At 45.1% G+C, this 21,962-nt stretch overlaps 1 protein-coding gene across 6 annotated transcripts in view; it reads left to right on the top strand.

Annotated features, from left to right (window-relative positions):
• LOC123996852 (ubiquitin carboxyl-terminal hydrolase 24-like) overlaps positions 1–21,962 on the top strand; it is a 42,075-nt gene that overhangs the window by 6,743 nt on the left and 13,370 nt on the right. For 3 of the 6 annotated variants that reach the window (XR_006832045.1, XM_046300629.1, XM_046300627.1), the window contains exons 2-38: positions 1,213–1,381; positions 1,518–1,585; positions 2,245–2,388; positions 2,500–2,622; positions 2,702–2,737; positions 2,966–3,031; positions 3,425–3,490; positions 3,582–3,656; positions 3,874–4,032; positions 4,154–4,268; positions 5,050–5,261; positions 5,357–5,614; positions 5,733–5,831; positions 8,553–8,660; positions 13,067–13,219; positions 13,380–13,511; positions 13,594–13,705; positions 14,498–14,574; positions 14,747–14,887; positions 15,052–15,105; positions 15,236–15,418; positions 15,590–15,799; positions 15,904–16,077; positions 16,168–16,253; positions 16,361–16,469; positions 16,602–16,757; positions 16,849–17,042; positions 17,331–17,553; positions 18,838–19,000; positions 19,138–19,299; positions 19,451–19,521; positions 19,593–19,753; positions 20,019–20,080; positions 20,181–20,372; positions 20,493–20,752; positions 21,046–21,291; positions 21,650–21,748. Coding sequence is in view for 5 of the 6 variants with exons in the window: in XM_046300629.1 (XP_046156585.1) it covers positions 1,213–1,381; positions 1,518–1,585; positions 2,245–2,388; positions 2,500–2,622; positions 2,702–2,737; positions 2,966–3,031; positions 3,425–3,490; positions 3,582–3,656; positions 3,874–4,032; positions 4,154–4,268; positions 5,050–5,261; positions 5,357–5,614; positions 5,733–5,831; positions 8,553–8,660; positions 13,067–13,219; positions 13,380–13,511; positions 13,594–13,705; positions 14,498–14,574; positions 14,747–14,887; positions 15,052–15,105; positions 15,236–15,418; positions 15,590–15,799; positions 15,904–16,077; positions 16,168–16,253; positions 16,361–16,469; positions 16,602–16,757; positions 16,849–17,042; positions 17,331–17,553; positions 18,838–19,000; positions 19,138–19,299; positions 19,451–19,521; positions 19,593–19,753; positions 20,019–20,080; positions 20,181–20,372; positions 20,493–20,752; positions 21,046–21,291; positions 21,650–21,748 (5,118 nt within the window). In the remaining variant the exon portion in view is untranslated. The remainder of the gene's footprint in view (positions 1–1,212; positions 1,382–1,517; positions 1,586–2,244; positions 2,389–2,499; positions 2,623–2,701; positions 2,738–2,965; positions 3,032–3,424; positions 3,491–3,581; positions 3,657–3,873; positions 4,033–4,153; positions 4,269–5,049; positions 5,262–5,356; positions 5,615–5,732; positions 5,832–8,552; positions 8,661–13,066; positions 13,220–13,379; positions 13,512–13,593; positions 13,706–14,497; positions 14,575–14,746; positions 14,888–15,051; positions 15,106–15,235; positions 15,419–15,589; positions 15,800–15,903; positions 16,078–16,167; positions 16,254–16,360; positions 16,470–16,601; positions 16,758–16,848; positions 17,043–17,330; positions 17,554–18,837; positions 19,001–19,137; positions 19,300–19,450; positions 19,522–19,592; positions 19,754–20,018; positions 20,081–20,180; positions 20,373–20,492; positions 20,753–21,045; positions 21,292–21,649; positions 21,749–21,962) is intronic. The other 3 variants (XM_046300628.1, XM_046300631.1, XM_046300630.1) reach the window with 3 other exon arrangements.

The raw sequence follows: 21,962 nt of genomic DNA, 5'->3' as shown, positions 1-21,962 counted from the left end.
ATGTCAGATGTCTTCATCGCTGTGGGAAATGGTGTGTAGGGTGACGTAGCTCACCAGGGTGTGTCTGGTGTTGTTGATTTAGTGGGATGTTGAGGTGCTGAAGACAAGCGGCCCCTAAGAAGAAACACGACAACGGGGTTGCATTCAGTAGGGCACAGTGTTGCGAAATGTTTTTAAATGTACCCCATTTTCCAGGAACAGTGCACTGTGACATCAAAGCAGCCTTGTTTTGTTTTTAAATTAAACGTGTCCATCCAGGTTAAAATAATATTTCACATTCAGACCATTGTACCAGACACCCTCCCTCCCTCTATCCCATTATTTCTCCTCCATCCTCTCCTCTTGTTATGTGTCTCTGCTGTTTGTGCCTTAGGATGCATGTCACTGGTCTGTGGCCCTGCGCTCCCATCCTAATTATAGCTCTACACACACACAGCCCTGCAGTCTCATATGCCAGACATACTAGGGGCTCAGTTACTTAGCTGTCCTGTTCAACACACACACACATAAAAACACACACACCGGAAAGACACAGACACCACACCCTGTCCCCCTGAGAGAAGCCCAGAGCTCCAGTCCTCCCCTTCTCCTCATGCAGGAAAACAACACTAGTCCTGTTATCATTACTGTGTTAATATGCCTAATGCTGACAGGAAACAGTGCTAACTGTCTATTGGATCAGCAGCAGCTAGTTACTACCTGGAGCTGTTTTTCTATCTATTAACCCAGATGAGTTTATTTCTAGACTAAAACATCATTCTATGGAGATTCTCCTATAAACATGCTTAGTGATCCTGGAGTTGACTCAGTCTGGGAAACTGGCCACCTTTTAAGCCACAGTTATTCTGTAAGTGGTAGGTCAACAGTTGTCCATACTGTCTTATCCTCAGAGGTATCTGATTGGACTGTGCTGTTCGGAGGTTTCTGATTGGTAGGTGCTTCCCAACCGTGGAATGTTTGCCTGTTGACCTTTGCGTCTTAGAGAAAAGCTCATCTCCATGACTCCCTCCATCCAGACTTTAACGCTCCACTTCTTTCTATGGAGGAGGAGCGCTGAAACCTGACGCTTCTCTCTCTTTCCTTCCATCCATCATATATTGGTATGCATTACTGAATGGGCAGAACACACACACACCCTCCTCTCCATCATCCTGTTGACACTGTCATAAAGCATCAGAAGTACAGTAGAACTATAAAGTGTTTGTGTTTCAGAGGAATAATGATGAGAATGGGAACTGTTCTGGGGGCAGTATGGAGTTCCCCACCACTAACCTGTATGAACTGGAGAGCAGAGTGTTCACTGACCACTGGTCCATCCCCTACAAGAGAGAGGAGTCACTGGGCAAATGTCTGGTCGCAGCCACCTGCTTAGCCAAACACGGTAAGAGAGAGTGATTGTGTGGGTTTTGTGTCATGTTGTCCCTGTTGAATGCTTTTCACACCTTATTATTTTGCACCCAGTTGTCAGACAATAACTACAGTCTCTCTCTTTCTCCTCCGCTCACTTTCTGTCTCAGGTCTGGCAGATGCAGATGAGAACTGTAAGCGGTTTATGGACCGGTGTATGCACGAGGCCTTTAAGAAGGTGAGGTGAGGTGTGTGTGTGTGTGTGTGTGTGTGTGTGTGTGTGTGTGTGTGTGTGTGTGTGTGTGTGTGTGTGTGTGTGTGTGTGTGTGTGTGTGTGTGTGTGTGTGTGTGTGTGTGTGTGTGTGTGTGTGTGTGTGTGTGTGTGTGTGTGTGTGCGCATGCACAAGGCCTTTAAGAAGGTGAGTTGTGTGTGCGCACGAGTCCTTTAAGAAGGTGAGTCGTGTGTGTGCATGCATGAACCTTTAAGAAGACGAGGTGTGTGTGTGTGCACGAGTCCTTTAAGAAGGTGAGTCGTGTGTGTGCACGAGTCCTTTAAGAAGGTGAGTCGTGTGTGTGTGCATGCACGAGTCCTTAAAGGTTCATACCTTTAAGAAGACGAGGTGTGTGCATGCATGAACCTTTAAGAAGACGAGGTGTGTGTGTGTGCATGCATGAACCTTTAAGAAGACGAGGTGTGTGTGTGTGCATGCATGAACCTTTAAGAAGACGAGGTGTGTGTGTGTGTATAAACATAACACTTATGAGTGAGCGCTGTATAACCTGTTTATAACACCAGTTTCAAGAAAGGAATACTTTTTTTAACAGGATTGTTTAGTGTAATTTTGCCGCTTTCACTAACTCTACTTCCTCCTGCCCTCGCTCTCTCCCTTCTTGTAGCTCCTGACCAGTAGTGCTGTCCATAAGTGGGGGACAGAGATCCATGAGGGGATCTATAACATGTTGATGTTACTGGTGGAACTGGTGGCTGAGAGGGTCAAACAGGAACCCATACCCGTTGGGCTAATGGGAGTACTGGCTATGGTGGGTATACAAACACCTGTTACTAACACCTGTTACATATAGTACACACATGCTACTCCATCACATCACCCTTACAAAGGATAACCTCTCTGTCTCTGTCTTTTTGTGTAGGCCTTTAACCCAGACAATGAGTACCACTTTAAGAACCGTATGAAGGCTTGTCAGAGGAACTGGAGCGAGGTGTTTGGAGAGGAAGCCATGTTCGCTGTTTCGCCTAGCAACAATTACCAGAAGGTGAGGTCACATGGTTGTTGCTCTAGGACAAAAACATGACTGACTGATCACCTATGTATGTATGCCTTTGTTTCTACAGGAGCCTCATGGCTGGCTGGTAGACTTGGTCAATCTGGTAAGCCCCACCTACACACACACACACACACACACACACACACACACACACACACACACACACACACACACACACACACACACACACACACACACACACACACACACACACACACACACACACACACACACACACACACATATTGGTGATAGTTCAGTGCTGTTGCTGTATTTAGTGATGTGACTGTGTTTCTCTCTTCATGTCCTTTTTTTCTTGCTCTCTCTCTAGTTTGGAGAGATGGGGGGGTTCACTGCTATCCAGGCTAAACTCAATACAGAGGAGATAGAGATTGGGGTAAACACACACACACACACACACACACACACACACACACACACACACACACACACACACACACACACACACACACACACACACACACACACACACACACACACACACACACACACACACACACACAGTCCTGAAGCCTCGCTCAGATAAATGCTCCGTTGTGTGCCTACTCTTAGGCCTCCTTGTGTGAATTGCTCCTTTTGAGGATCCTAACCGGAACCACACACACATTTGATCCCTCTCACAGCCCAGATGATCTCCACCATTAGCATGATAATCTCTCTCTGGCACTGGAGAATGCAGCTGCCCAAGCCCCCCACCCCCTCGCCCGTGGGAGACGACCACTCTGGTTTTTGAAAGTATGTGTGTATGTAACTGTGTGTGTCTCTGCAGTGTGTGTCTGCTCTGGTCCAGCCTCTAGCTGTGTGTGCAGAATACCTCAACTCCAGCCTTGTGCAGGTAACATCTTTTCCTCCAACATGCGTCAAACGTTACATCCTCAGCATTGTTGATTAGTTAATGAGGCAAATAATGACGTTTGTGTTTGTAGCCCATGTTGGATCCTGTTATCCATAAGATGATCACCTACGTTCAGAACCTGGAGGAGAAAGATCTCAAAGACAAGGTACCACAATAACCCCTGCTCTATATACCCACAATGCCCTGTTCTACATACCCTGGAAAGCTCCCGGAAACTTTAGAAATATAAGTGTCCAAAATCGTTCATTATGCGCTTCCATGTCTGAAGCAACTCTTTGTTTCCCAGACTGACTGTTCAGAGTTTCCTATGAACGCAGTGTAAGGTGATGGCTCATCATTTATATTCCCCTCACCTCCTGTAGAGGCTGGTGAGCATCCCAGAGCTGCTGTCGGCCATCAAGCTGCTGTGTATGAGGTTCCAGACTGCCCTGGTAACTGTTGTGGACGACCTACGCCTGGACACTCTGCTACGCATGTTGAAGACTCCTCACTTTTCCACCAAAATGAACTCCCTCAAAGAGGTGAGAGGTCAGGGGTTACAGTGTCAAGAGTTAGAGGTCAAACCGCTCTCCTTATTATTATGTTACTCTGCATGTGGACGTTTCTTGTTATATAAACTGTATAAAATGTGTTTGTGTCTAGGTAACTAAGCTGATCGAGGAGAGTACTGTGTCTAAGACGGTGAAGAATGCCATTGACACAGACAGACTGCTGGACTGGCTGGTGGAAAACTCTGTCCTCTCAATAGCACTGGAGGGTAAAGACGATGTTAATGTTAACAATGGAACAACATATTATTACTATTTATGTTATTGTATTATCTTGACTATTGATTCCAGGTAACATAGACTAGTAATATAGCTGTGGAGTGTGTATTCCAGGTAACATAGACTTGTAATATAGCTGTGGAGTGTGTATTCCAGGTAACATAGACTAGTAATATAGCTGTGGAGTGTGTATTCCAGGTAACATAGAACAGTAATATAGCTGTGGAGTGTGTATTCCAGGTAACATAGAACAGTAATATAGCTGTGGAGTGTGTATTCCAGGTAACATAGAACAGTAATATAGCTGTGGAGTGTGTATTCCAGGTAACATAGACTAGTAATATAGCTGTGGAGTGTGTATTCCAGGTAACATAGAGCAGTAATATAGCTGTGGAGTGTGTATTCCAGGTAACATAGACCATTAATATAGCTGTGGAGTGTGGTAACATTAATATAGCTGTGGAGTGTGTATTCCAGGTAACATAGAGCAGTAATATAGCTGTGGAGTGTGTATTCCAGGTAACATAGACCATTAATATAGCTGTGGAGTGTGTATTCCAGGTAACATAGAGCAGTAATATAGCTGTGGAGTGTGTATTCCAGGTAACATAGAACAGTAATATAACTGTGGGGTGTGTATTCCAGGTAACATAGAACAGTAATATAACTGTGGAGTGTGTATTCCAGGTAACATAGAACAGTAATATAACTGTGGAGTGTGTATTCCAGGTAACATAGAACAGTAATATAACTGTGGAGTGTGTGTTCCAGGTAACATAGACCAGGCCCAATATTGTGATCGAATAAAAGGCATCATTGAGTTGCTGGGCAGTAAACTGTCTCTGGACGAGCTCTCCAAGATCTGGATGATACAGGCAGGACAGTCGTCCACGGTGATTGAGAACATCCACACCATCATGGCTGCTGCTGCCGTCAAGTTTAACTTCGAGCAGCTCAGCCACCTATTTGTCCTTATACAGAAGGTCTGTATGTGTGCTTAGGAACGTTTCTGTGGGACAGTAAATTGTGTGTGTTTGTATGTGTTAGTAATGATTGGGTGTAACGTGTGTGTTTCCAGAGCTGGGAGGTAGAGAGTGACCGTGTGAGGCAGAAGCTGCTCAGTCTGATTGGGAGGATCGGTAGAGAGGCCCGCTCTGAGGCCACCACAGGGAAGGTGCTGGAGGTGCTGTGGGAGTTAGCCCACCTGCCAACCCTGCCCACCTCCCTGGTACAGCAGGCATCTGAGGAACACCTGGCCATCCTCACTGACGCGTACGCTGTGAAGGAGACTGTCAAACGCTGCTACATCATCAAATGTATAGAGGACATCAAGAAGGTGAGAAACACACACGGTTTCTCTCAAGGTTGAAGCGTTATGTCACTCACAGCTTTCGAGTTCAAGTCTAATATCAATTGAAGACACACAACCTGAATAAGCCAGTTTATGTTTATAGACTCAGACTGAGGAGGAGGGTAAAACCAGCGACATTCAGACCTCATTTCTTACTGGCTCCTGGGGCAAGAAGAAAGCCAAAGAAAACTCATTGGCCAAAGTAAGAGAAGCCCCTCTCCTTAAAACTCTAATGACCAATCAGTATTCACCTACAATCTTCTCACTGCTCACACCAACCAATCCTGGAGGAGGGCTGGATGGGGGTGGGTTGATTTGTAACTGAATGATTGCTGTATTGTTGATTTTAAAGAGCTGTTCCAGTACTACAGTGGGTGTCTAATTCTCTATGGGTTGGGCCAGTCTTCATTGAGGTTGTAAGGGGTATGTGTGTGAGTCAAGGTGTGAGGGGTGAGTTATTGGATAAGTGATGTGCATGTATAGTAGGAATGTAACTACTCACCGATACACAAATGTTTAAGATCTGAGTGCATCGGTCCATAGAACCTCAAACCGATCCAAGTGTACCTTGCATCAGTCAGAAAATCCATTCAGACATTATGAATAGCTGGTTCATGTTTTGCTCAAATAACGTTCTTTCTACCTTCCGAAAATATGTGGACACCTGCTCGTTGAACATCTCATTGCAAAATCATGGGCATTAATGTTGTTTCACATTGTCCAGTCGTTGTTTTCCTTTACCCCTTAGTCACGCACACACAGTTCATTCCCTTGTTCTCAAGCTTGTCAGTTCCTCTGTCACATCATGCTTACCAGGCAGGGTGTGCATGAACGCAGCATCACAGAACACAACAAACTGGACAACAGCAGCCTGTGGGGGGGACGGGACGGAGGAAGACAATGTCCCTGTACTATTAGACACCTTGCTTTATCCTCCTCTCCTTCCTTCATCTGCTCTATATTACAGCAGTCACAAAGGAGAGGAGGAAGGAATGCCTTTGTTTTATTCATATTGGAATGTGTTTAGTGAAGCCTGCAGAGAAGTTCTGGCCCGACAGCACATCTAGTTGATTCTAAAGTCAATACGTCATGAGTTCTAGCAGACAGTCTTCACGTTGGGGTAGCATTTGCATCAGAAAAAGGCTATTCAATGTTTGCCATTGTGATTGTTTCAAGGGTTATAGTATTATATGTGTGTGCACGTGCCTGGCTGTGTGAATATGCAGTATGTTTGTGCACGTGCCTGGCTGTGTGAATATGCAGTATGTTTGTGCACGTGCCTGGCTGTGTGAATATGCAGTATGTTTGTGCACGTGCCTGGCTGTGTGAATATGCAGTATGTGTGTGCACGTGCCTGGCTGTGTGAATATGCAGTATGTGTGTGCACGTGCCTGGCTGTGTGAATATGCAGTATGTTTGTGCACGTGTGGACATGTCTCCATGTCTTTCAGTGTGCAGAGACTTGTATTTGTTTTGTGTGTGTCAAGTGTTGGTAAACTCTGACTCAGTCCTTCCTTAGCTTTGAGGACATTGATTTCCCCTGTTAATCATCTCCAGATTCTGAGTTCATTCTCTCCCACAGAAAAACTATTCTGACATGCTGGAACACTCCTACACTACATGACCAATAGTATGTGGACACCTGCTCGTTGAACATCTCATTCCAAAATCATGGGCATTAATATGGAGTTGGTCCCCCCTTTGCTGCTATAACAGCCTCCACTCTTCTGGGAGACTTTCCACTAGATGTTGGAACATTGCTGCGGGGACTTGCTTCCATTCAGCCACGAGCGTTACTGAGGTCGGGCACTGATGTTGTGCGATTAGCCTGACTCGTAGTCGGCGGTCCAATCATCCCAAAGGTGTTCGATAGGGTTGAGGTCAGGGCTGTGTGCAAACCCATCAAGTTCTTCCACACTGATCTCGACAACTCATTTCTGTATGGACCTCGCTTTGTGCACGGGGGAATTGTCATGCTGAAACAGGAAATGGCCTTCCACAAAGTTGGAAACACAGAATTGTCTAGAATGTCATCGTATGCTTTAGCTTTTTTTAGCTTTTCCTTCACTGGAACTAAGGGGCCTGAACCATGAAAAATAGCCCCAGACCATTATTCCTCCTCCACCAAACTTTACAATTGGGACTATGCATTGGAGCAGGTTGTGTTCTCCAGCTCCAGTCCAATGGTGGCGAGCATTACACCACGCCAGCTGACGCTTGAGATTGCACATGGTGATCTTAGGCTTGTGTGTGGCTGCTTGACCATGGAAACCCATTTTCATGAAGCTCCCGACTGACAGTGCTTCCAGAGGCAGTTTGGAACTCGGTGGTGAGTGTTGCAACCGAGGACAGACGATTTCTACTCACTTCAGTATTCGGCGGTCCCGTTCTGTGAGCTTATGTGGCATACCACTTCGTAGCTGAGCCGTTGTTGCTCCTAAACATTTCTACTTCACAACAACAGCACGTACAGTTGACCGGGGCCGCAAGGCAGAAATTTTACGAACTGACTCGTTGGGAAGGTGGCATCCTATGACCGGGCCACGTTGAAATTCACTGAGCACTTCAGTATGGGCCATTCTACAATATTTGTCTATGGAGATTGCATGGCTGTGTGCTCGATTTTATACACCTGTCAGCAATGGGTGTGGCTAAAATAGCCGAATGCACTAATTTAAAGGGGTGTCCATGTAGTTTTAAATATATTTTGTGACAACTGCTTATATTCATTGGCTATGTCATAGCAAATGTTTTAAGATAAATATTGATACATTGCAAGCTCTAACAAATGAATTAGTGTGTGATGGTGATTTCTAAACAAAAGTGGGGGTGGCAAACATTGTGGGGTAGTAGATGCCCGGTGGGGGGGGGGGGTGCTGACGGTGCTACTCATCTAGTGTCTAACCTGTGTGGGTGCATGTAGTCTTCTCAACAGGGCAGTCCCCAGGCGGTCTGGGTGGTTCCAGCTCTGCGGCAGCTCCATGAGATCACACGCTCCTTCATCAAACAGACCTACCAGAAACAGGACAAGGTACACACTCACACACACATTACCCCTCACCCCCTGTCTCGCAAGAGAGCACTTGTCCAAGATGTCAGCAGTCGACGGCATTTAAAAAACCTGAATACAGCACATTAACGTAATGCATTTAAAACTAACAGACTAGAGCCGGACCGATATGTGATTTTTGTATTCTGATTTGTTTTTTGTTTTTATGGAAATTTTCACAGATAACTGATATATATCTGAAATAAAAAAAATAGTCTATATGGATTGTGCTTAAAGCAGCCCTACAAAGATACTCAAAGTTGATTTCTTACATTTGAGGAAAGAAAATGAATGGAAGGCCCACAGAATTTAGGAGCACTGAGAAAGATGAGATGTTTATTTATGGACAAATTGTGTATTACTCTAGTAAAAATTGGATAAACTGCACGGATTCCAGCTAAAGATTTGATTTGGCTCTGAAGAATGTGCTGCCTCATACTAGCCAGCTGGAAAACAACAACATGGGACACATTTTCAATGTATTAGTACTTCGCTATGTTTTCTTCGATTGTAGGGCTTTAGCCACTAAATTCTGGTAGTTGTCACTTTAAGGAAAAACCTAAATCACAAAATGACCCGCTGGCACAACGCTGCCTCTCGCACCAGGTGTTGCCTTAGTGCAATCTGAAATCTGTGGGACGTTCCCTACAAAGGGTTACGCTAAGGTTTGGGTTATGGTCCCAAGGATTCTGGATAGCACTAACCCTCCGTGAACGGCGTCAACTACTCTCTCGCACAGCTAGCTAGCTAGCACACGTCATGGAAATGGGGGTGATGATTGGCGAAACGGGAATTTGGACCAGTCCCTATCAAGTGGCAATGAACCCATACATCAAAACGTAGCTACGAAGTTCTACTTTATTTCCTGTAAAGGTATTTTTTTCTGTGTCTCTGAAAACATGTGAATGACAGTGGTTGAGGAATAACCTTCGCAATGAGAAAATATAACACTCCAGATTTCACTGGCTTCACTAAAGGGCTGTAACCGCATTTACTTTACATTTGGGCAAAGCATCAATTGTTGTTTCATGACACTATACGTTACAGTATATGGCCGTGTGCATTTTTGGCACTTTACTCCGCACTCACCAAAGAAACAGTAGTTAGTTCACTCTCCTCCCGGGTTGCCAGGTATAGTTAAAATTTCTAACCCAATGACTACTCAAAACCTGCCCACAAAGCCTGAAAACTAGCCCAAAAAAATCCTGCTTTTTCCTGCAGCAAGAGAGGAGTTTGCCACATTTGGCCAATAAACCCTGTTTCCATAAGGTTGACGTAACGACGTAAGAAGCAAAATTCAGTTTTCCATCAAATAATAATTGTCAGCTAACGTGACTAATAATGGAGTTTGAATATGCCGCAAGAGAGAAGATAATTTGCCCTTATTAAACTCGCCAGATGTTTTCCATCAATGGATGTTGATTTAACTTGTTTGACTGCTATGATTAAGTAATAAGGCCGAGGGGGTGTGGTATATGAACAATATACCACGGCTAAGGGCTGCTCTCATGCACGACGCACCACAAAGTGCTAGGACACAGCCCTTAGCCGTGGTATATTGACCATAACCACAAACCCCCAAGGTGCCTTATTGCTATTATAAACTGGTTACCAATGTAATTAGAGGGGTACAAATAAATGTTTTGTCATCCCCATGGTATACGGTCTGATATACCATGGCTTTCAGCCAATCAGCATTCGGGGCTCGAACCACCCAGTTTATAATTGTAAAAAAATCCCTTATGTGCATGTCCATAATAATAGATACATCCAACCGGAGAGTTTGAGGGATGAAAGTTTCACAGAGGATCTCAAAATCTCTGTTCAAAAAACACTTTTCAAAATAATGTTTGGCTATTTTCTGACAATTGTGCTGTTATTATGGGCGAGATGTTAAGACTACAAACCGTTATAAATGGCCTATTTGCAAGATTGACTTATGATTTCAATAGGCATAGGCTAGGCCTACTAAAATCAGGGTTCATGATTGTAATTCAAATTTGTTTAGTTATGCTAATTGCAGGTAGCCTATAGCCCCTGATGACCTACATTAGCTTAGGCAAGATGTAAGATGAACGATTTAGCAGCTTGCTTCGTTCATATTGACAGACTAATGTATTTAACATGAATAGTGAGGTGATTTTGAGATAAGAAGTGCTTCTGTTGCCCAATAGCCTGCTGGAGGAGGCTACTGAGGATGGGGTCTTCAATCACTGAATCGTATATTAATAATATGAATATGAGCTGAAAAGGCTTGTCAACAGCCATTGTTTTTAAAAATATTTTAATTTTTGAAATGTTTACCTGTAGTCTAATCTGACTGATTTACCTTCAATCTAATGCATTGTAACAACAGCTGATCTGCAGTTGTGATAGAATTGTGACCCATGATCACAATTGATAACTTCCAATTTCATTAACTAAACATGGCAATTAATAATTGCATAATAACACAAGGCTACAACAACAATAAGTTAAAGGTTATTTATTGAGTCAGTTTGCCAGCTCCAGGTGGGCTACACAAAGTGGCACATTGGTTTGCAACGACTCCAGTGCTGTTTGTCATTTCAACATAGCCTCCCGAGTTGTGCAGCGGTCTAAGGCACTACGTCTCAGTGCTAGAGGCATCGCTACAGACCCTGGTTCGATTCTCTGGTTCGATTCCAGGCTGTATCACAACCGGCCGTGATTGGGAGTCCTATAGGGCGGCGCACAATTGGCCCAGCGTTGTCCAGGTTACGGTTTGGCAGGGGTAAGCCGTCATTGTTAATAAGAATTTGTTCTTAACTGACTTGCCTAGTTAAGTCAAAATAATCAAATAAAACATGGCATAGAAATGAATGTATCAGATTTATAACTCTCCACATTCAATGTCAGTTTCATTGTGTAGCACTCGAGACCCAAGAACGGAGTATGCATAAAACCCTTCACTTGATATGGCTTTCCATAGGCAAAGTCGACATTAGAGTGCAGTTTAAACCACTTCCGATCAAATTGATCTAATGTGCTGTAGAAGTATGAATGCCCCGACTTCTGCAGAGGCCGTATCACTGTAAATGCTGCAGGGCCAATGCAGACGTCGGATTGACCATGGAGCACCTTTAAGAAACAGTAGTTAGTTCACAATAGTTCACTCTCCTCCAGGGTTGCCAGGTATTCAAAACCTGCCCACAAAGCCTGAAAACTAGCCCAAAATGTTTTTCCCTGCTTTTTCCTGCAGCAAGAGAAGAGTTTGCCACATTTGGCCAATAAACCCTTTTTCCATAAGGTTGACGTAACGACGTAAGAAGCTAAATTCAGTTTTCCATCAAAATAATAATTATTGTCAGCTAACGTGACTAAAGTAGTTTTCCTGTGCGTTGTCGCCTTATTTCAGTTCTAACACATTAAGATGTTTTATATAAAAAGGGTTGGGAATATGTGTCTCCATAATGACAATCTACCTACAACTGGTAAAAAGTTGTCATGACATGCGTGCGTGCTGCTCATGTGACTCCTGCCTGCTGCGGTGCTCAGTCTCAACATACCCACACACCTCCGCCCCCTCCCCACCACTAACACACTCAGCAACAGGCTGCCTTACGACCTGATAGTGAGCAGCAGCAGGTCACAGTGAAATATTTATTTTTAAGAAAAATGCATTTTCATCATTTTGAAAGTAACCCAATTTGTAGTAAAACCGCAGGCATGGCAACCCTGCTCCCTGACTGGTGTAGTTGAGTTGGGACACTACCAATGTCCCGTCTTAAAAGGTGCTCCATGGTCAATCCGACGTCTGCATTGGCCCTGCAGCATTTACAGTGATACGGCCTCTGCAGAAGTCAGGACATTCATACTTCTTGTGCTTCATGGAGCAGTGCAGAGCTGTTGTGGAGGAAGTTGTTAAGGAAGTGGAAGTGATTTTCTGTTTATTGAAGACCTCCCACCTTCAACTACCATCAACCAATCATGTCAATGCGGAGCCATACGGAGCCCTCCACATTGTTACAAAACTTGAGGCACATGGCAAAGGGGTATGGAGCTGGATTTGGCCTCCGTATGTCTCCAGAAGCTCCGTAGTTGTGTCGCACCCTCCATACAAAGCCTCCGACCACATTTCAGGATCAAGCATAAATTGGCTTTTAGTGTAGCGTGCCAAGGCAATATAGGCTTATGGCTATTTAAAGAGAGACATCTTCAGTACAAATAATGAAATGCACAAAACGTCAACTTCTATGAAGAACAGTGTTTTCTCCATCGGTCCTTTTCAATGGATTAAACGCTGATGCAAATACATCGGTAAAAGGCTAATATCGGCCAACAGTATCGGTCAACTGATAAATCGGTCGGGCTCTATTGCAGACATCCAAAGCCACAGACACATCTTCATAGCACATGTGCTCCCCCAGCAGAGCATCATCCAGGACTTGAAGAAGAACTTTGAGATCGTCAAACTGATTACAGGATCTCTGGTGGTCTGCCATCGACTAGCGGTGTCTGCAGCTGGGAACAACGGACTCACCGGACACACACTAGTGGACGGACGATACACCTACCAGGAGGTACAGTTCTATCTGTCTCTCTCCTGTCTGTCTGTCTGATTTGCTTTGGTAGAAGTTTATGTGGTTGAGATGCTGGATGATGGATTGAGGATTTTGATATCTGTGAGATAAACACATGAAGTCCTTGCTGGTTCCTGACTCACTCTCCCTCCCCCTCCAGTATCTAGATGGCCACCTGAGGTTCCTGGCCTTCTTCCTCCAGGAGGCCAGCCTCTACCTGGTCTGGAACAGAGCCAAAGAACTATGGGACTGCCTGGTCTCTGGACCCGAAGTCTGCGAGCTGGACAGAGAGGTACACACACGTGTTACATACTCTATATTACATAGTCTACTCCATCTATATGTATACGCTAACTTTAACTGTGTGTGTGTAGATGTGTTTTGAGTGGTTCACTAAGGGCCAGCATGATCTGGAGAGTGATGTTCAGCAGCAGCTCTTCAAAGAGAAGATCCTCAAACTGGAGCCCTACGAGATTACTATGAATGGTGAAACACACATAATCACACACACTGACACTGAATTAACTCCAGCCACTTTAATAATGGGAATTGATGGGAAATGATGTAAATATATCACTAGCCACTTTAAACAATGCTACCTTATATAATGTTACTTACCCTACATTATTCATCTCATATGCATACGTATATACTGTACTCTATATCATCAACTGCATCCTTATGTAATACATGTATCACTAGCCACTTTAACTATGCCACTTTGTTTACATACTCATCTCATATGTATATACTGTACTCGATACCATCTACTGTATCTTGCCTATGCTGCTCTGTACCATCACTCATTCATATATCCTTATGTACATATTCTTTATCCCCTTACACTGTGTATAAGACAGTAGTTTTGGAATTGTTAGTTAGATTACTTGTTGGTTATTACTGCATTGTCGGAACTAGAAGCACAAGCATTTCGCTACACTCGCATTAACATCTGCTAACCATGTGTATGTGACAAATAAAATTTTTGATTTGACTTTTGATATATTATTTTGTTAGCATTTTTGATGGCCCACTCTTTTAATATTATATACAGTGCCTTCGGAAAGTATTCAGACCCCTTGACCTCTTCCACGTTTTGGTATGTTACAGCCTTATTCTAAAATATGGGGTATTGTGTGTAGATTGAAGAGAAAAATATATATAATTTAATCAATTTTAGAATAAGGCTAACGTAACAAAATGTCTGATTACTTTCCCAATGCACTGTAGCGCTTACATAGTGGCTTTAACCAGTGTTTTTGATTTGGGATATTTCAGGCTTTAATCTGTTTAAGACCTTCTTTGAGAATGTCAACTTGTGTGACCATCGCTTGAAACGCCAGGGGACTCAACTGGTGAGTCATTCCACACTAGGGTTGCCAATGGAGAAGATATAACTAGTAACCTGTTAACTATAATATTTTTTGTTACTTTCAAGGATTTTATGAAATGTTATCCCATGACTACATGTAGTGGCATCATGTGTGGGACTTAAAACCCTAACCCTGTTTGTGTGTGTGTGTGTAGTGTGTGGAGCGGCTAGACCTGGCTGGGATGGACTTTATCTGGCGTATCGCCATGGAAACGCCTGATGAGGAGATCGCTAACGAGGCCATACAGCTAATCATCACATACAGCTACACCAACCTCAACCCCAAAATGAAGAAGGTGTGTGTGTGTGTGTGTGTGTGTGTGTGTGTGTGTGTGTGTGTGTGTGTGTGTGTGTGTGTGTGTGTGTGTGTGTGTGTGTGTGTGTGTGTGTGTCTCGGGGGGGCGGGGTTTATGTGTAGCAGGACTACAGTCTCTGGTATTCACTATTTGTGTCTGTGTAGGATTCTGTGTCTTTACACAAGAAGTTCATTGCTGATTGTTACAAACGACTGGAGGTGAGTTCTTCATTCATCACTATCAGATGGAATGTGTTCAACTTCTTATATAAGATAATTACATACTATGCTAATAAAGCTTACTGACTTGATGAAATGAAGTCTCCTTGCCTTGTTCTTTCTCTCTCAGGCAGCCAGTTCAGCTCTAGGAGGGCCCACGTTGACTCATGCTGTTACCAGGGCAACCAAGATGCTGACCGCCACCACCATGCCGACTGTAGCCACGTCTGTCCAATCACCTTCCAGGTCCACCAAGCTGGTGATCATTGAGAGGCTGCTGCTATTGGCTGAGCGTTATGTCATCACTATTGAGGTAATCCCCTCTCTCTGGCTCTGACATCAAACTGACCAAGCAATTTCAACTGGTTTTCACCCTCAACATATTCACCCGTAGTTACAAACTATTTGCATTTGATTGATGAGAAGGGGGGTGAAAGAACGAGATGGAAACATGAAAAGAAGATGACTCTGTTTCTATGTGTAGGACCTGTATTCTGTGCCTCGTACCATTCTACCTCACGGAGCGTCGTTCAACGGCCACCCTGTCTCTCTACATGTCACCTATGAGTCCACCAAAGACACCTTCACCTTGGAGGCCCACAGTAATGAGACTATAGGCAGCATCCGCTGGAAGATTGCTGAGCATCTCAACTGTCCAGTCGACAACGTTCAGATCTTTGCCAACGACAGCGTGGTGAGTGTATTATTTGTGTCTCTGTAAGCCAAAATATGTGTGTGTGTGTGTGACTATGTAACTATATGTGTGTGTTTTGTGTAACTCTCCCTCTTGCTCTGTAGTTGACTATGAACCGGGACCAGAAACTGCTGTCCCAGCTGGGTTTCAGTGATGAGCAGTCTCTGACAGTGAAGAGCTCTGGCACAGGGACACCCTCTGGTGGCAGCTCAGAGTCCTCTGTCTCCGCTTCCTCCTCCAGCTCCGCTGTCTTCAACTCAGCTTATGCCATGGAACAGGTACGCCACACACATGCGCGCCCATGTATATGCAAACACATTGAGTGATGTTTGAGTTGGATTATGTGCTAACGGTATATGTTTGTGTAGGAGAAGTCCCTTCCAGGTGTTGTCATGGCATTGGTGTGTAATGTGTTTGAGATGCTCTACCAGCTGGCCAACCTGGACGAACCACGGTGAGTTACTCACGCAGATACTTCAAGGATCGATTTGATTTGAGAGGATCTGGACCTGACTCCCGAATGGTCAAAAATGTATAACGTTCTGTGTGTGTGTATTCCAGGATAACTCTGCGTGTACGTAAGCTGCTGCTGCTGATCCCAACAGACCCAGAGGTTCAAGACGCTCTAGATAACTTTGTTCCCAAAGAGTCCAGTGTCTGGAGTCACCAGGTACATATTATATATATATATATATATATATATATATGCGCTGTGCTTAGGTTGAAATTATGATGAGGAGAGTTCAACTGCTCTGACCTGAGCCAGTGTGAAAACGTGTGTGTGTGTGTGTGTCTCCTATAGAAGACATTGTTCACCTTGGGTCAGGGGTCAGGCTCTCGGTCTCCGTCTCTGGGTTCTAAGCAACAGCACCAGCCCAGTGCTGCCTCCATCTTGGAATCACTCTTCAGATCCTCTGCTCCTGGGATGTCCACCTTCAGAGTCCTCTACAACCTGGAGGTGCGCGCGCACACACACACAACACTCACATTTGTGCATGGACACACTTCACACATTTCTTCCTTTGAAATCTCTCTTTCTCTCTCATTAGGTGTTGAGTTCTAAGTTGATGCCGACCTCAGATGATGAGATGGCTAAGACCAGTGTCAAGTCTTTCTGTGAGAACTTCCTGAAAGCTGGAGGTCTCAGTTTGGTGGTGAACGTGATGCAGCGGGACTCTATTCCCTCCGAGGTGGACTATGAGACCAGACAGGGAGTCTACTCCATCTGTCTACAACTGGCCAGGTACACACACACACACAGCACATGTGTTTTTCTAGCCTTGTGCTAGAGCTAACATTTATTTCCATTCAAAATCCTATTTTCCCTAACATTAACCCCTAACTCCTAAACTTAACCCCTAAGCCTAAAATAGCTTTTGCCCTCATGGGGACATGAGGGAGAGGTTTTCCTTGTTTTGCTATCCTTATGGGGACTTCTGGGGATTTCTGTGATCCACGAGGACAGCAATACAAGACCACACATCCACCTTGTTAGAGGTTGAATGTGATTGGATCTTCCTTTTCCCTGCAGGTTCTTATTGGTTGGCCAAAGTATGCCGTCGTTGCTGGATGATGATGTCATCCGAGAGGGTGACACTCTATCTAGTCGGCCATTCCGTAACGCAGGGCGACCAGGGAGACAGCTGTCGCTGTGTGGAACGCCTGAGAAGAGCTCCTATAGACAGATGTCTCTGTCTGAACGCTCCTCCATCAGAGTAGAGGAGATCATCCCTGCTGCACGCGTAGCTATACAGGTACACACACACCTCTAATGTATACCTAACACACACCTAATACATGCACACACACCTCTAATGCATACCTAATACACCTAATAAATACATACATACACACACACCTCTAATGCATACCTAACACACACCTAATGCATACCTAACACACACCTCTAATGCATACCTAACACACACCTAATGCATACCTAACACACACCTCTAATGCATACCTAACACACACCTAATGCATACACACACACCTCTAATGCATACCTAACACACACCTAATACATACACACACACACCTAATACACATACATACATACATACATACATACACACACACACACACACCTCTAATGCATACCTAACACACACCTAATACATACATACACACACACACACACACACACACACCTCTAATGCATACCTAACACACACCTAATACATACATACACACACACACACACGCGCACACACACCTCTGCATACCTAACACACACCTAATACATACATACACACACGCACACACACCTCTAATGCATACCTAACACACACCTAATACACACACACACCTCTAATGTATACCTAACACACACCTGATACACACCTCTAATGCTTACCTAACACACCTAAAACACACACACACCTCTAATGCATACCTAACACACATGTAATATACACACACACACACACACACCTCTAATGCATACCTAACACACACCTAATACAAACACACTCCTCTAATGAATACCTAACACACACCAAATGCATACCTAACACACGCATACACCTCTAATGCATACCTAACACACGCATACACCTCTAATGCATACCTAACACACGCATACAAATGCATACCTAACACACGCATACACCTCTAATGCATACCTAACACACGCATACACCTCTAATGCATACCTAACACACACATACACCTCTAATGCATACCTAATACACCCCTAATACACACACCTCTAATGCATCCCTAATACACACCTAATAATGCATCCCTAATGCATACCTAATACACACACCTCTAATGCATCCCTAATACACCCCTAATACACACACCTCTAATGCATCCCTAATACACACCTAATACACACACCTATAATGCCACCTTACACACACACACACACACACATACATACATGCACGCAAACACACACACACACACACACACACACACACACACACACACACACACACACACACACACACACACACACACACACACACCTACCTCTAATGCATACCTAATAATCACACACGCACACCTCTAACCCTGTCTCTCCTCTGTAGACGATGGAGGTGGGGGACTTCACCTCAACGGTGGCGTGTTTCATGCGTCTAACCTGGGCGGCAGCCGCCGGCCGATTGGATCTCGTCGGCAGTCCTCAGCCAATCAGACCTGAACACAGCTCACTCCTCCCCCTCGTGGTCCGCAGCCGTGTCAGCAGCACTGGTGAGACACACACACACACACACGCACACACAAGAAACTGATGGATAATAATGGCACCGACAGCCTGAATTATCAGCCTGTTTCTCTGGTGTTCTGATTGTTTTGCCTTCTACTGATGTCTGTCTCTCTTTCTACAGGAAGTAACTGCAGCTCCAGCAGTGAGGGCGAGGCGCCGCCCACAGCGTTGCATGCTGGGATATGTGTGAAGCAGCAGAGTGTTTCTATTAAAGACTGCATCATTGCTAGAGAGGCCCTGTCTCTACTGGTCACCTGCCTACAGCTACGGACACAGCAGCTAGGTAACAACACGTGTTACACACACACACACACACACACACACACACACACACACACACACACACACACACACACACACACACACACACACACACACACACACACACACTATCTTGTGAAGACCTAATGCTAACAGTGTTTGTCTCTATCCAGGGTCATTCTACAACCTCCCCTGTGTCAGCGACTTCATCATCGACATCCTGCTGGGATCAGCCAGTGGAGAGGTAGCTAGGGTGTGGGTGGGGGGTGTGTGTGTGGGTGAGTGTGTGTCTTATAACCCGTGTCTCTATGTCAGATCCGGCACGTGGCGTGTGACCAGCTGTACACTCTGAGCCAATCAGACACGTCTGCATTCCCTGAGATCATCAAGCCCAACGTGTTCCTGCTGCGAGTCGTCCTCACCTCTCAGCTGCCCCTCTGGAGCCCCACGTCTGTCATGAGGGGAGTCAACCAGAGGTACACACACACACGTGTTGTTGTTGTCGTTGCTGCTGGGAGGCAGTAGGAAGTTAATTTGACAGCAGATCTGCTGTCAAACATATCTGTGACTAATGATAGATTGACAAAATTGAAAATATAATGGAAGCTAATATGTATGTAGCGTCATATAGCTATAGTTGGTTCTAAATGTATTTGGATGTATAGCGCCAGGGCCCATTTTGTTCAGTGTGTGCCTGTCTATCTGTGTATCTGAGTGTATAATATTGTTCTATCTGTCCAGGTTGCTGTCTCAGTGTACGGAATACTTTGAACTGCGATGTCAACTACTGGATGACCTGACCAGTGAGTTTACACACACGCATGCACACACACACACACATGCACCAACAGTTTTCCAACACTGTCATTGACCCATGAGGAATGTTCCTGTCCCCTCCCGCAGGTTCAGAGATGGAGGTGTTGTCAGTGAGTGCGGCAGCCATGTTGGAAGATGAGATCAGCTGGTTGGATAACTTTGAGCCCAGCTGGAGCTCTGAGATGGAGACTAGCGAGGCTGACAACATCCTGCAGGCTGGACACCTCCGCCTCATCAAAACACTACTGTCACTCTGTGGCACCGAGAAGGAACACCTGGGTGAGAACACACATAAGCATTTTTTGAGATTTTGATCGGGAGGTCGTACGGCCATCTGGAGCTCGTAGACTGTGTGTGTTCTGATGTCTGTCTGTGTCTGTGTTTGTTCGCTCTCCGCAGGTCCTTCTCTGATCCAGCAGCTGTTGGATGACTTCCTGTTCCGAGCATCCCGCATCATCCTGAACACATCTGACCCCGCCTCTAGCTCCCCCCCCAGCCACGACTTCCACCCTAAGTGCAGCACGGCCAGCAGCAGATTGGCAGCCTACGAGGTGCTGGTGATGCTAGCAGACAGCTCTGTGGCCAACCTACAGCTCATCACCAGAGAACTGCTGTCCATGCACCACCAGTCAGACCCCTCGCTCAGTAAGGAGTTTGACGTGAGTCTCCCACACATGCTTGAAACACACACACAACAAAGAAACAGAGGTGAATGGAGAATTGCGTGATAGAACTGAAGTGTTACAGGTGCGTGATAGAACTGAGGTGTTACAGGTGCGTGATAGAACTGAGGTGTTACAGGTGCGTGATAGAACTGAGGTGTTACAGGTGCGTGATAGAACTGAGGTGTTACAGGTGCGTGACGATATAAGAAAGGCTAATAGGTTTTCTTGATATACAGTCTACCTTCAACGTGTCTCTCTCTTCTGTTCCCTCCATGCCCCTCTCCCAGTTCCTCCCGCCGGTGGACAGTCGCTCTGTGTCGGGGTTCGTAGGCTTAAAGAACGGTGGAGCCACCTGCTATATGAATGCTGTGTTCCAGCAGCTGTACATGCAGCCTGGCCTGGCTGAGGCCTTTCTGTCTATAGAGGATGACACGGAGCAGCCAGACGAGAGTGTTTTCTGTCAGGTCCAGTCTCTGTTCGGACACCTGATGGAGAGCAAGCTGCAGTACTACATCCCTGAGAACTTCTGGAAGGTATCTAAACATGCACACACACTACACACACACACACACACTACACACACACACACACACACACACACACACACACACACACATACACTACACACACACACATACACTACACACACACACACACACACACACACACACACACACACACACACACACACACACACACACACACATACACCATACACACACACATACACACATACACACACACACACACACACACACACACACACACACACACACACACTGCACACTACACACACACATACACTGCACACTACACACACACACACATTGCACATTCCCAACTGACTACCCACGTTTCGGTCAGAAATAACAGGTGTATGTGTTTCTGTAGATCTTTAAGATGTGGAATAAGGAGCTGTATGTACGAGAGCAGCAGGATGCCTATGAGTTCTTCACTTCACTGGTGGACCAGTTGGACGAGCACCTCAAGGTAACACACAATAACAAAAGGCACTAGTCTTGTCCCACTAAGGCACTAGTCTTGTCCCACTAAGGCACTAGTCTTGTCCCACTAAGGCACTAGTCTTGTCCCACTAAGGCACTAGTCTTGTCCCACTAAGGCACTAGTCTTGTCCCACTAAGGCACTAGTCTTGTCCCACTAAGGCACTAGTCTTGTCCCACTAAGGCACTAGTCTTGTCCCAC

Source organism: Oncorhynchus gorbuscha, linkage group LG15 (assembly GCF_021184085.1).
Source record: "Oncorhynchus gorbuscha isolate QuinsamMale2020 ecotype Even-year linkage group LG15, OgorEven_v1.0, whole genome shotgun sequence".
Taxonomy (NCBI): Eukaryota; Metazoa; Chordata; class Actinopteri; order Salmoniformes; family Salmonidae; genus Oncorhynchus; species Oncorhynchus gorbuscha.
This window is presented reverse-complemented; position numbering and strand designations above follow the sequence as displayed.